This window comes from Corvus hawaiiensis, chromosome 16 (genome assembly GCF_020740725.1).
Source record: "Corvus hawaiiensis isolate bCorHaw1 chromosome 16, bCorHaw1.pri.cur, whole genome shotgun sequence".
Taxonomy (NCBI): Eukaryota; Metazoa; Chordata; class Aves; order Passeriformes; family Corvidae; genus Corvus; species Corvus hawaiiensis.
The window spans coordinates 14,864,481-14,877,725 of NC_063228.1; the positions used below are offsets into that span (position 1 = coordinate 14,864,481).

The following is a 13,245-nucleotide window of genomic DNA, read 5'->3' on the forward strand; positions in this document are numbered from 1 at the left end:
TCCCCCAGGATTGCTTTATTTGGGATTTGAATGAATAAAATGCAAATACAGCTGGAATAAACCCTCTGCAGGTATGAAGAGAAAAGCCTCACCTCTGGTCCTTCCCCACCAGCTGGTATTGATCCTTCCATCTGTAAATCCAGAGTTTCCATCCTGTTCCAGACAGTGGGGAATTATCCAATCCCAGGGCTGCACATGGAGCTCTGAAGATCCACCAAGATCTTTCCCTCCAGCCTCCTTTTAGGATGTCATCAGGAAGGGGTTGAAGAAAAGAAAGAGTGAAATGTTTGACCCCACACTGGTACACAGGAGCCATCAAAACCTGGGAAAGCAGGGTGCAAAAGGATGTTTTAGAGGGATGCTTTCAATCCAGGCACAGCTGCCCGATTCCAGTGGGAACCCTCCGTGTTCAGGGATGGTGTGGGGGCTGCTCTGGGTTTGAGGATGCCCAGAGGCTGATCCATGTCCCTGCTGGCAGGTGGTGTTCCTGGAGAAGCGGGTGACGGAGCTGGAGAAGGACACGGCTGCCAACGGGGAGCAGCACAGCCGCCTCCGGCAGGAGAACCTGCAGCTGGTGCACAGGTAGGAGCCTCACCTGGGGAGCCTTTCCCCCTCCACGTGGCCCAGCTCCCTTCCCAAATCCAAAGCACAGCCCTCAGCAGGAATATTGGCTCTGTCCCAGCTGAGAGCAGGACACAGTGACATGTAGATTTTATATTTTATGTGTTTGAGTTCTCTGGAGCTCCACACTTGGCTTTTGGTGGTTTTTAGACGTGGTTTTTAATTGCTGGAGCTGTGTCAGAGAGGTTTAGGTTGGATATCAGGGAAAGGTTCTTCCCCCAGAGGGTGCTGGGCACTGCCCAGGCTCCCCAGGGAATGGGCACGGCCCCGAGGCTGCCAGAGCTCCAGGAGCGTTTGGACAGCGCTGCCAGGGATGCCCAGGGTGGGGTTGTTGGGGTGTCTGTGCAGGGCCAGGGGTTGGACTGGATGATCCTTGTGGCTCCCTTCCCACTCAAGATGGGCTTTTTGGGGGGCTTTTTGTTTGTTTGTTGGGTTTTTTGGTGGGTTTTTTTGTTGTTGTTTGTTTGTTTTTGTTGTTGTTGTTGTTTTTTAATGTGCTTCTCTGCTCCATGTGTCCCTCCCAAAAGATCTCTGGAACTTTGGGTCTTGGCTTCTACATTTATATTTATATTTATATTTATATTTATATTTGTGATATTTTCCTGCCCCTTTTGCCCCTTCCAAATGATCTCTGGAGCTCCAAGGCTTGCCTCCTGCTGGGTCCCAGCCGTGTGTGCTAATGTGGCAGGCTCCTCTCTCGCAGCATATCCATACCCTGGGCAGATAAACCCGGCAGGGTTTATCTTTAGGGCTGTAATTCTGTTAAGTAACAGCCGTGTCAGGGAACTGAGCCACTCAAACAAAGGTTTCCCTAAGCCCTGATAAACTGAGCAGCGAGGGAAATGTTTTCACTTCAGCAGCTTGGCCCAGAAGTGTCAGCGGGCTCGGAGTGGAGCAAAGCCCTGGGTGAGCTCCGTGCTGGGGAGGGGTGGGAGCAGCTGGGAAAGGCCTTCACCTGGACAAAGCCATTGCAGGAATTCCAGCTCCCAGCCCCATCCCTGGAAGTGTTCATGGCCAGGTTGGACAGAGCTTGGAGCAACCTGGGATAGTGGAGACAGGCTGGGGGAGCTGGGGGTGCTCACCTGGAGGAGGGAAGGCTCCAGGGAGAGCTCAGAGCCCCTTCCAGGGCCTCAAGGGGCTCCAGGAGAGCTGGAGAGGGACTGGGGACAAGGCATGGAGGGACAGGACACAGGGAATGGCTTCCCAGTGCCAGAGGGCAGGGATGGATGGGAGATTGGGAAGGAATTGTTCCCTGGGAGGGTGGGCAGGCCCTGGCACAGGGTGCCCAGAGCAGCTGTGGCTGCCCCTGGATCCCTGGCAGTGCCCAAGGCCAGGCTGGATGGGGCTTGGAGCAGCTTGGGACAGTGGGAGGTGTCCCTGCCCATGGCAGGGGGTGGGATGGGATGGGATGGGATGGGATGGGATGGGATGGGATGGGATGGGATGGGATGGGATGGGATGGTCTTTAAGGTCCTTCCCAGCCCAAACCATTGTGGGATTCTGTGATCTGCAGTTCTGCTGACACAGAGAGGGGTGACCTGCAGATCCCTTATTTTTTGTTGGGATCACTAGAGAGTGAAAAGAAGGATTGGGGCTGTTGCCTTTTCTCGGAGCAGTGAGACCACTTCATGCTGGAAACAGCTGAAGGAGGATTTCTCTGCCATGGCCACTGCAGGTGGAACCACAGCCCTGGGAATTATGTTTGGATTAGATGATCTTAAAGGTCTTTTCCAACCTCAGTGACTCTTGAGATTCCCATTAAGAGGTGTGTATGTGTGTGGCTGCACTTGGAAATAATTCTAATGCAGAGAAGACATTGAAAAACAATTAAAAATGAACTTTTTTCCCAGGCTGGAAGTTGAATAAAATGCTTGGGTTCCTTAAGGCATCTGACTTGGGAAACCTTTGATGGAAAAGGTGCTGCTTCTCCCCCTGGGATGCAGCGAAGCTATTTGAGATGTGATTGGTGTATTTGCCCTGGAAGCTTGTTCTGTTTTACCATCTGCCTCTCCCAGCTCACCTGAGGGCTGGGAAAAAGACTGGGAAGAGAGTCTGGTCCCTCCCTTGGGATGGCAGCCTGCTGGCAGTGGGCCTAAGGCAAATTTAATCCCCTCTTCCTCCTCTCCGCAGAGCAAACGCGCTCGAGGAGCAGCTGAAGGAGCAGGAGCTGAGGGCAGATCAGACCCTGCTGGAGGAGATCAAGAAGCAGAGGGAGCTGCTCAGCAAAATGGAGAGGGAGAAGAGCATAGAGATCGAGAACCTGCAGGCCAGGTGGGGCTGGGGGGAGCTCTCCTGGAGCCAGCCTGGAATGTGTGCCCAGGCAGCCCTGGGGGCACAGGGGAGGCAGGCAGGGAGCGTGAGTTGGTTCAGGGCGTGACTAAAGTCACCACAAACCCTGTGTTTGGGCTGTTTCCACCTTTGGCCCATGCACCTAATCTTGGATTCTTCATTTGAGTTGCTCTGATGCATTTGAGGTTTAGCTCCCATCCTTCATCCGTGTGCCTGCCCTGCAGCGTGGGAATGAAGAGGGGATTTATTGATGCTTCTTGCCATAAATGACCCCTTGGAGTGCTTCTAATGCCCACATGTTTTCCATCTTGATGGAAACAGGCAAATACCTGGGAAAGAAGAACCTTCCCAAAGGGCAGAGTGTCCCAGCCAGGGTGCTTCAGGCTCCCTGTTGGATCCCAAAGGAAAAAGGGGCTGGGAGAGGTTTCAGTTATCTCACAGGGCTTTTCCAGCCTTCCCAGAATGTTTTGCTGTCCCTTGCAGTCCATGAAAGGTGAAGACAGTGGGGTTTTAGCTGGGAATGCAAAGCCAAAGCCCTGTCTGACCCCCCGTTCTGTTGTCTCTGCTGCTGAGGCTTGTCCAGGGACTGATAAAACCCTGGGAATAAGGAACAGCGTTGGACCTGATGGAGAAGGGCATGGCAGGACCATGTGGATGCCCCTCTCTATCCCCTGGCAGCAGAGATAGTGGGAATCTCAGGCTTTGCCCTGAACAGATGAATTCCTGCTGGCTTCCATTTGGTTGAATATTCCTGGGGATGTTTTCTCTGCCACGTGGGATGCTGGGATGAGTCTCACACCCGTTCCCTTTGCAGGCTGCAGCAGCTGGATGACGAGAACAGCGAGCTGAGGTCCTGTGTCCCCTGTCTGAGAGCCAACATCGAGAGGCTTGAGGAGGTGAGGCCAGGGGCTGCCTGGTTTTGGGATGAAATTCTGGCTTCGGGATGAATTTCCATGACCATGAGTTCCATTTAATGTGACAAACCAGTTGCTTCCACTTCCCAGGCGCTGCAGACCCCACTTTGGACAGCACTATCCCACAGTTATCCTTGCAGTTCCCCGCTGTTCAGCCCGGAAGCTGGGAATAAAACCCTGATAAATCTCCCTGTGGCAGTGGCTGCTCGGGAGGGGACTCGTGCCCTCTTGTGGAAGCTCGTCCCCATCCCTGTCCCCATCCCTGGGGCCAGTCCAGTGCAGGGGAGGAGGAGGAGGAGCAGGGATGTTCCATCCCCGTGTCCTGAGGTTTGCAAGTTGAGTTTTCAAAGATCCGTGTCACCTCCCAGCCCCTGTCCCTGTCACTCTGCTCAGGATCCAAGGCCGTGCAGGGCTGGAGGCTTCCCAAGGCTCCTTGGCATGGGCAAGAGCCTCATCTTTAGAGATGGTGTGGGTTACAGGTGGGACACCTGGAACGGGGGCTGCATTTTGTCTCTGCCAAGCTTGGGGCAGAGTTAAGGTTAAAACTGAAGTGAAATCAAACCTCCTCAGCCAGCTGAAGGGCCTGAGGTATTTTATCCATGTTTAATCCCACGGGAGAGCACTGCAGATCCATCTCTCCTGATGTCTTCATCTGCCAGGACCTTGTGAGCACAGCTGAGGCTGGGGGCAGGAAAGCCCTGGTGGCTCTGAGGATAAATTCCCTGCCGTGGTGTGTTCAGCCATGAGAGGCTGGGTTTGATCCATGCAGAGCCCTTCTCCTCTTCCCCACAGTTAATGGGATGAAGGAGGAGCAGGAGGGACAGTCACTGCCCCTGCCTGCCCAGGAGAAGCCTGGCTGGTGAGCTGCTCTCTCGTCCGGTGCCCAAAAATCAGGATTTTGTTGTCAGTGTTGCCTTTCCTGCTGGTGTGGTGCCTTTGGTGCTGCTCCATGGAGCAGGACACCCCCGAGCCAGCAGCTGGAGCTCCCCACGGAGCTGCCCCTCAGCCCTGTGTGCCATGGGCCATCCATCACCAGCACTGGAGGGGGTCCTGTGGCATTTGGGGAGTTCTGAAAGCCAAAACCTTTCCCATGGGACTGGAAGCTGTGAGCCCGGGGAGGGGCTGAGCTGGTCACAGGCAGAAGGTGCTGCTCTAGGGGCTGTTGGCCTCTTCACCTGCATCCCAAACGTTCAGCTGAGGCTTTGGGGATGAGAGGGGAACAGAGCTGGGCTGTGTGTTTGACATCCTGGCTTGAACTGGTCTGTTCCTTCTTGGATCAGACCTCAATTCAAACCTTTCATATCTGAATCCACGAGGGAAGTAAAGATCTCGGATTCAGGACTTTGCTGAAATCCAGACACAAGGAGCCTTATGATTTAATGTCTCTTCTTGGCCCAGAGCCCCCGTGCCAGCCCCAGTCCCTCCCAGCCCATCCCACAGCAGCATCGTGCTTCCCAGAAAACAGCACAAGCGTGGATATCCACATGGATTTACTCTGGAGCCATCCCTCAGCGCTGCTTTGGTGTGTGGCTGCCAAAGCCTCGGGCCCTGATGCCCTGAGCAGATGAAATCCCAGCAGGCAGAGCATTCCTGTGCCTCAGGAGAGGAGCATTCCCTGCAGAGCGAGCGGGAATGGCCCCGGCAGCGCTGAGCCGGGCCAGGCCCCCTCACTGGGGCTTCCCATGTCCTTACAGGAGAAGCAGAAGCTGCTGGATGAGATCGAGGACCTCACTGTGCAGCTCACTGAGGAGCAGGAGAAAAAGAGGAAGATGGGGGACAAGCTGAGTCAGGAGAGGCACCAGTTCCAGAAAGAGAAGGAGTCGACGCAGGAGGTGAGCGGAGTCTGGGCCTGCCACAGCCCTGTCCCCAAAATGTGGGAGCCTGGCCTTGGCAGCCTCTCCAGAAATGGGAGTGACCTCAGGAATGGGTGTGACTGGAGCAGTTGGTGCCTCCTGGGCAGAGGAAGGGGGTTCAGCAGCTGAGCTGCAGCACCTCAGTCACTTCTGCTGCTCTGAAATTCATCCAGCGTTGTCCCTGCAAGGGCTCTGTGCCACCCTGGCCCCTGCCCTTCCTGCCTGGAAGGAGCAGTGCCAGAGGCACCTGGAGCCAGCGGGCAGGAGGACAGGGGGTGAGAGCTGAGTGCTTGGGAGCAGGATCTCCCAGGCCTCCCATCACCTGTGCTTGCTGATTCCAGCTGGAGGCCCAAGCAGGGCTGGCTGGGGTGGCAGAAAGGAGCTCTGAGCCCAGATGGGAATTTGGTGTCACTGTGGTGTCACTGAGGGCTCTGGGCGAGGTGGGGACCCAGGGAGCTGCCTGAGGAGGGACCCACATTGCTGAGGGGTCTGTGCTGCTGCAGACCCAAAGCCAGCATCTTTGGCCCTCCAGCAAAGTCCTTCCAGGGCTGTGCTCATGGATTTTAGAGCTCCTCATCTCCTGCTTGCCGGAGGTGTGAGGGACGAAGGGGAAACCAAGTGTCCCCAGAAAGGAATTTAATCATGGAATGGGTTGGGTTGGAAGGGACCTCAAAGCCCATCTCCTTCCACCCCCTGCCCTGGGCAGGGACACCTTCCACTGTCCCAGGTTGCTCCAAGCCCCGTCCAACCTGGCCTTGGACACGTCCAAGGGATCCAGGGGCAGCCACAGCTTCTCTGGGCAGCAATCCTGCTGCAGCAATCCTTGGAGCTGCTCCCACACCAGCCACATCCAGAGGGTGCTGCCGGATCTCCGGGGTCTGTGGCACTGAGTTGTCCCCTTGCCTTGCTCTGCAGCTCATTGAGGACCTCAGGAAGCAGCTGGAGCACCTGCAGCTGTTCAAGCTGGAGGCGGAGCAGCGCCGGGGCCGGAGCAGCAGCATGGGGCTGCAGGAATACAACAGCAGGACACGGGAGACGGAGCTGGAGCAGGAGATCAAGCAGCTCAAGCAGGTAGGGAGAGCTGGGCTGGCAGGGAAGCGATTCCCTGACACCAAGGGAGGACCAGCAAGGTGCAGGGGTTCTGTCCCAAGGGATGGAGTGGATCCAGGAGCCTTGTCCTGGGAGAGGAAGGCTGGTGCTTTCTCAGGGACAGCAGGAGCCTTTCTCTCTGCTGTGTTCCCTGGATCTCCCCAGGGTATCTCATGCTTCCAGAGGTTCTCCAGGCTCTGCTGAGATGGAGTCAGCAGCCCATGTGCTGTTCCAAGCACTGTGGGAGCTGTGTTAGGGTGAAAGCCCCTGCCTTTCCCCAGCTGGATCAGCTCTGAGAGCACCAGGGGCTCCAGCAGCGTGTGGTTTGTGTGTGTGAACAGGATAACAGGAACCTGAAGGAGCAGAACGATGAACTGAACGGGCAGATCATCAACCTGAGCATCCAGGGAGCCAAGAACCTGTTCTCAGCCTCCTTCTCTGAGTCCCTGGCAGCAGAGATCAGCTCTGTCTCCAGAGATGAGGTACGTGCCATGAGGAGCTGCTGGCTCAGGCTGCACCTTCCTGGGTGCCTCCACCTGGGATGGCCTGGGAGGGGCTGATGTGCCCTGTCTGTGGCCCAGCCCATGCCCAAAATTCCCCTGAAAGCTGGCAAGAGCAAAGAAATCCCCACACAATTATCTGTAGAGCTCACAGGGCTGACCCTGCCTGCCAGCCCTTCTTCCTGGGAACAGGGCAGCTGCTCCCTGCCCATCTGCTGATTCTGGCAGCTCTGCTTTGCCTGCCCTGGGACAGCCTTCCCCTTCCCAGGACACTGCAGCCACCACGGGCTGTGTCCATCTGGCCAGAGCTGTCTTAAAATGCCTGGGAGCCAGGACATTCCCCCTGGAGATCTCCACTTCCCTGAACGCCAACCACGGGTGGCTGAGCCTGTGCACAAGAACTGGAATTAAATCTTTAACACCCCAGCAAGTGGGAAAACACACCTGCAAATTCTGGGGATCCAGTGGAGATGAGATGCTCTCTGCTCTCTCCATCAGGCTGAGAGGTTGAGGAAGGACAGGAGTGAGCAGAACCAGTTTTCCCTGGCCACTTAAACAGGGTCAGGAATATCCCACTCCAGGGAGACACCCATGGAGGCACAGAGCCACGGGAAGCCCTCGGCAGGGTCAGGCGGTGACCTCTCCCTCCCTTTCCTCCCTCTCCTGCAGCTCATGGAAGCAATCCAGAAGCAGGAGGAGATCAACTTCCGCCTGCAGGATTACATCGACCGGATCATCGTGGCCATCATGGAGACCAATCCCTCCATCCTGGAAGTCAAGTAAGGGCGGCCGGGAGCCGCCGGCTGCGCTCGTCGGGTGGATTTGGTGCTCTGAGAGGATGAAGAGGGACTCCAAACGTCTTTGCTCTTGATGAAGGCACAAGGAAGCCTCAGGTCGGGGGTGACTGAGCCACAGACCAGGGAAAAGGAAAACCAGCAGCCAGGCTTTGCTGTCTGACTCCGTTACATTGAAGCCCTTCTGGCTGTGGAGGGTGAAAGGGAACTTGGAGAAGGAGCTCAGGCAGCGGACGCTGGGGGAAGTGCCTGTGACGCTGGGGACTGTCCCGACAGGCGAGGCCCATCCCAGGGCTGCTCCGAACCGCGGGAGGACGGGATGGAGATGGAAGCGGCGGCGCTGCCTTTGCCCTGCTGCCCTGCCCAGCCCGAGCGTCTGCTGTGCCAAAGTGTCCCTGACACACTTGCTGGGCAGAGCTGGGAACGAGGGGAGCGCGTCCCGGACTCGCACAGGGTTGGGGTTTGGTTTTGGTTTGGGGTTTTGGTTTTTTTTTTTTAATTAACTTAATGCAAATGTCCTCATCCCGCTGGCTCAGCCCATCCTGGCCCCGTGCTCCTGCTGGGGCCGGCTGCGTGCGGAGCCCTCAGGGGCTGCAGGGGCAGCCCGGGGGCGTTGGGGACAGGGCGTGAGCGCAGTTGGTCACCTGCCTCCTTATTTATTTCTGCTGCACTGTCGGCACATCTCGGCATCCCGGCTCCGCTCCCTCCTCCTCCCTCCTCCTCCTGCCGGGCTGAGGTGGCTCCGGGGGGAGCTGTCACTCGTGCGCAGCTGGGGACAGACACACGGTCTCTGTGTGGCACCGGGGCAAGGCTGCGGCTCCTCACCAGGCCCTGGCCGCCTCTCCTTGTCCCGGCGAGGGACCCGCAGCGCTGTGGGAGCTGCCGCGGAGAGACCCGAGCTCCCCACTTCAGCTGCCCCTGGCCCGGGGACAGCTCCCGTTGCCAGCCGGAGCAGGGCTCTGCTGGAGATCGCTGCAGCCCTGGAGGGAGAGCCTGCTCCGGCCGCCGTGCCCGCGCTCCCTGCTCATCCCTGGCATCGGCCGGGCTGGGGTCTCTGTGCCGAGGGGGAGAGGAGCCGGAGAGCACCGCGGCAGCTCCCTGGGAAACAAAAGCCATGTTTACATCAGACAGCGCTGGGCTCGCTGGCACAAGCGGCCGTGGCACAGCGTGACCCCGGGAGCGGCCGCTCAGCCCCTGCTCCCCTGGGCTCTCGGGAGGAGGCAGCCAGCGGAATCCCAGGGCTCGGCTTCAGCCAGCGCCTCCTCTTCCTGCTTGTCAGGTTTTCGGAATGCCGGAGCGGCCTGGGAGCAGAAGCCGCAGCGATCCCGGGGGGTGCCTGTTCCTCCCCAAACCCCCTCCAGCCCTCGGGGTGACCCTGCCCGGGGAGACGTGGCCGCTGTCACCGCCTTATCCCGGGGGACCCGGCCGAGCCACGGCCACGTCAGCTCCGGGTGCTCATCCCCCAGAGCCCCTGCTCTGGGGCAGGGGGGCCACGGTGAGCCCCAAACCCCGGGGCAGCTCCTGCATCCCAGCCCTCCCTGCCTCCCTCCCTGCCTCCCTCCCTGCCCCGAGGCCGCGGGAAGAAGCCACGTAATGTACATTTCCAGAGAAGCTTTGGGTGTAAATCAGTGTATACTTGGAGAGGGAAAATTTTTCTATCTTGTAGAGTAGGTATTTTTATAGAATGAAGGTTGATCCATTTTTTTAATACTTCAAAAGAAGAGAGAAATGTATCTGTGTATACACAAAAGCATATATATATATATATATGTATAAATATATAAATATTGGAGATCTGCCTTTCTCGACTTGGGATCCCGGATCCCCAGGTCTCAAACAATCGTTTGTTTTTTCCTGTCGCTCTCACAGAGGTACTGTAACTGTAAATAAGCACCGGGGGAAAAAAAAAAAGTTTTAAGCAAACAAAAAGCACTGACTTGCACATTCACCATGCTTTAAAGTCCCTACAGAGAGAGAAGAACAGAAACAAAACAAAAACTGTACATCCCGAAAATGTTCCTCTTTCCTGACCGGTATGTGAAGGAAATCCCCCAAAAAGAGGCAAAAATGGTATTGTCTTAACTGATGTATCAATTCTTGTCGGATTAAAAGCTGTTACTATTCCTGCCCTGAGACTTTTTTTCCACAGAGGTGGATTGGAGCATCCCAAGGATCCGAGTGCTGGATCTCCAGTGGGGCTGGATTGAGTGGGAATGCTCCAGCACCAAGGAGTGCCCTGATTTGGGGAGGATGAGGATGAGGATGAGGGAGGCTGGACCTGGCTGGAATGCCCTGATTTGGGGAGGATGAGGATGAGGATGAGGGAGGCTGGACCCTGCCGATTCCAGAGGAATCAAGGTCAGAGGGAGCCAAAATCTCCCCAGCCGGCCAAGCTGTGTGGGTGGGAATGTGGGAATTCCCCCTTCACCTTCCTGGAGGGTCCCGGTGGGGTGAGGGGCCGTCGGAGCAGATCCTGCTGCCCAAGGACTGGGCAGGCTGGGACAGGGACTCTGGGTCTGCTCCAGGCAGGAACACGGAGCTTTCCCTTCCCTCGCACCGGGAGAGCCCCCTGGGAGCACTCGGCTGTTCTGAACTGCTCCAAAAATCCCTTAAACGCCCTCACCTCCCTGCTAAGCTGCTCCCCACCCCTCTAAGCCTCCTCCACCCCTCCCCACCCCTTTAAGCCGCCCCAAAGGGCCTGAACGTGCAAAATCCCCTCCCAGCTCCCGCTGTGCCTCCGGATGGCTCCAGACTGTTCCTCTGAACTGCTCCGAGCAGCCCTGGAGCTGCAGCAGAGCTGGGGAAAGGCTCTGACACACCCTGAGTGCTCTGAAACCTCCCAGATGGCTTCAAACTGCTCCACACTGCTCAGGGCAGCACCGAGGCTCCAAAACAGCCCCAGAGCTGCCCCAAAACGTTCCTGACATGCTCTAAAATGTCCCTGAGCTGCTCCAAAACATCCCAGAGCTGCCCCAAAACATCGCTGACATGGTCCAAAATGTCCCTGACTTGCTCTAAAATGTCCCTGAGCTGCTCTAAAACCATCCCTGAGCTGCCCTGAACTGTCCCTGAGCTGCTCTAAACCATCCCTGAGCTGCCCTGAACTGTCCCTGAGCTGCTCTAAACCATCTCTGAGCTGCCCTGAAAGTCCCTGAGCACCTCTAAACCATCCCTGAGCTGCCCTGAATGTCCCTGAGCACCTCTAAACCATCCCTGAGCTGCTCCAAATCACCTCTGAGCTGCCCTAAACTGCCCCCAATATGCTTTAAACCATCCCTGAGCTGCCTTAAAACATCTCTGAGCACCTCCAAAGCATCCCTGAGCATCTGTAAATCACCTCTGTAGCACTCCCAACTGCCCTACACCCTCCAGGCAGCTCCAGAGTGCACCAAAGATTTCCCTAAAAGCCTCTAAAACATCCTTAAAAAAATTCCTCTGGAATCTCGACCTCCAGCGTCTCGAAGGTGTTCTAGAAATGGGGGAAGTAAATAGCTCTGGGGGTGTTTCTGTGGTGCTGGGTGGCTTCAAGGAGCTGTAAATCACCTTTGAGCAGCTCGGGCTCTGGAAGGATGGTGCTCTGGCCGTTACTGAGCCACTTGAACTGCTCAAACAGCTCTCGTGCTCCTCCAACCAGCCCTGAAAGGCACCAAGATGCTCAAACTGCCTCGGAGTAGCACTTGAAGCCCTCCAAACTCTACTAAAACTCCTCGAAATAGCTCAAAACGGATCACAGAAAGAGTCTCGTGGCAGCTCTGAAGCTCTCCAAGCCTTCTCTGTGCAGCTGTGAAACTCCTCGAGTGGCCCAACAGCCTCCAAAAGGCCCTTGAAACCCCTCTGCACCTTCCTCATGTACCTCTCAACAGGGTTAAAACTTTTTAGTACCATCTCTAAACTCAGTTTGAAACCACCCTAAACCCCCTCGGAATGACATCAGAGGGGCACAAGCAACCCTAAAACGGCTCCAAAGCTGCTCAAAAACTCATAAAAAATGATCAGAGCTGCTCCAAAGCACTCCAGCTCTTCTGCACCTCCTCTGAAAGGGGCTCTGAACGGCTTAAAATCTCTCCAGCCTTTTCAAAACTGCTCCAGAAAAGTCCTAAAGCTCTGAAGGTCTCTGGAACAGCTCCAGAGCTGGTCCCAGCACAGCTCCAGGTCTTCCACCCAGCTCAGAGGCTCAGCACTGTGACAAACCCCAAATCCTGGGGTCAGGTCTGGGCCACTCATGACAAGACAGACACTGAGGGGCTGGAGCGTGTCCAGAGAAGGGAACAGAGCTGGGGAAGGGGCTGGAGCCCCAGGAGCGGCTGAGGGAGCTGGAAAGGGGCTCAGCCTGGAGCAAAGGAGGCTCAGGGGGGACCTTGTGGCTCTGCACAAGTCCCTGACAGGAGGGGGCAGCCGGGGGGGGGGTCGGGCTCTGCTGCCAGGGAACAGGGACAGGAGGAGAGGGAACGGCCTCAGGCTGGGCCAGGGGAGGTTTAGGTTGGATATTGGGGAAATTCCTTCATGGGAAGGGTGGTCAGGCACTGGCACAGCTGCCCAGGGCAGTGCTGGGGTCACCATCCCTGGGGGGATTTAACAGTGGATGTGGCACTTGGGGACACGGGGCACAGCCTTGGCAGCGCTGGGGGAATGGTTGGATTTGATGATCTCAGAGGCCTTTTCCAACCATGAGAACCCTGTGGTTCTATGAGCCAGAGGGCACTTCTGAATGCCCCCAAAGCCTGGCCACGACCAAGGCCACCACGATCACGTCCCACGTGCCCTGGCCATGTCCTGTGTGCCCACAACAGGGCTGGATCCAGCAGGACTCCATGGCCGTGTCCCGCCTGCCCCATCCGCGGCAGGAATGTGCTCCGAGCTCTGCTGCAGGAGGACCCTGTGTGGAGAAGGCATTTCCAGCTCCTTCCCCTTCCTCATCTGCTGCCGATCCCGGGATGGGGCTGGGATGGGGTTAACCCTTGGCAGCCGGGCTGGGAGGGAGGATGGCCCCAACCCTGGGCTAAGGGGGCAGCCCCAGTGTAGACCCTCACCCCGGGGTGCTGCCTGTGCCACCCTGTGGCACTTGCCGTGGGCAGGAGCACCTGGGATGCTCCCGGCGAGCGCGATCCTCAGGGAGGGTCCAGGAGCTCCGGCGTGGGACACAAACCCTGGCAGGGACACACCGGAGGGTGGTGACACCCCAGCA

General features: G+C 57.1%; 1 protein-coding gene across 8 annotated transcripts in view; it reads left to right on the forward strand.

The window, feature by feature from the left end:
• Window positions 1-10,187, forward strand: part of RAB11FIP3 (RAB11 family interacting protein 3) — a 75,354-nt gene extending 65,167 nt beyond the window's left edge. For all 8 annotated transcript variants that reach the window (XM_048320602.1, XM_048320604.1, XM_048320605.1 and 5 more), the window contains 7 exons: window positions 479-582; window positions 2,752-2,892; window positions 3,725-3,806; window positions 5,519-5,656; window positions 6,593-6,748; window positions 7,108-7,248; window positions 7,936-10,187. In XM_048320602.1, the coding sequence (XP_048176559.1) occupies window positions 479-582; window positions 2,752-2,892; window positions 3,725-3,806; window positions 5,519-5,656; window positions 6,593-6,748; window positions 7,108-7,248; window positions 7,936-8,049 (876 nt within the window). In that variant the 3' untranslated portion in view covers window positions 8,050-10,187. The remainder of the gene's footprint in view (window positions 1-478; window positions 583-2,751; window positions 2,893-3,724; window positions 3,807-5,518; window positions 5,657-6,592; window positions 6,749-7,107; window positions 7,249-7,935) is intronic.
• Window positions 10,188-13,245: the final 3,058 nt, after the last annotated feature.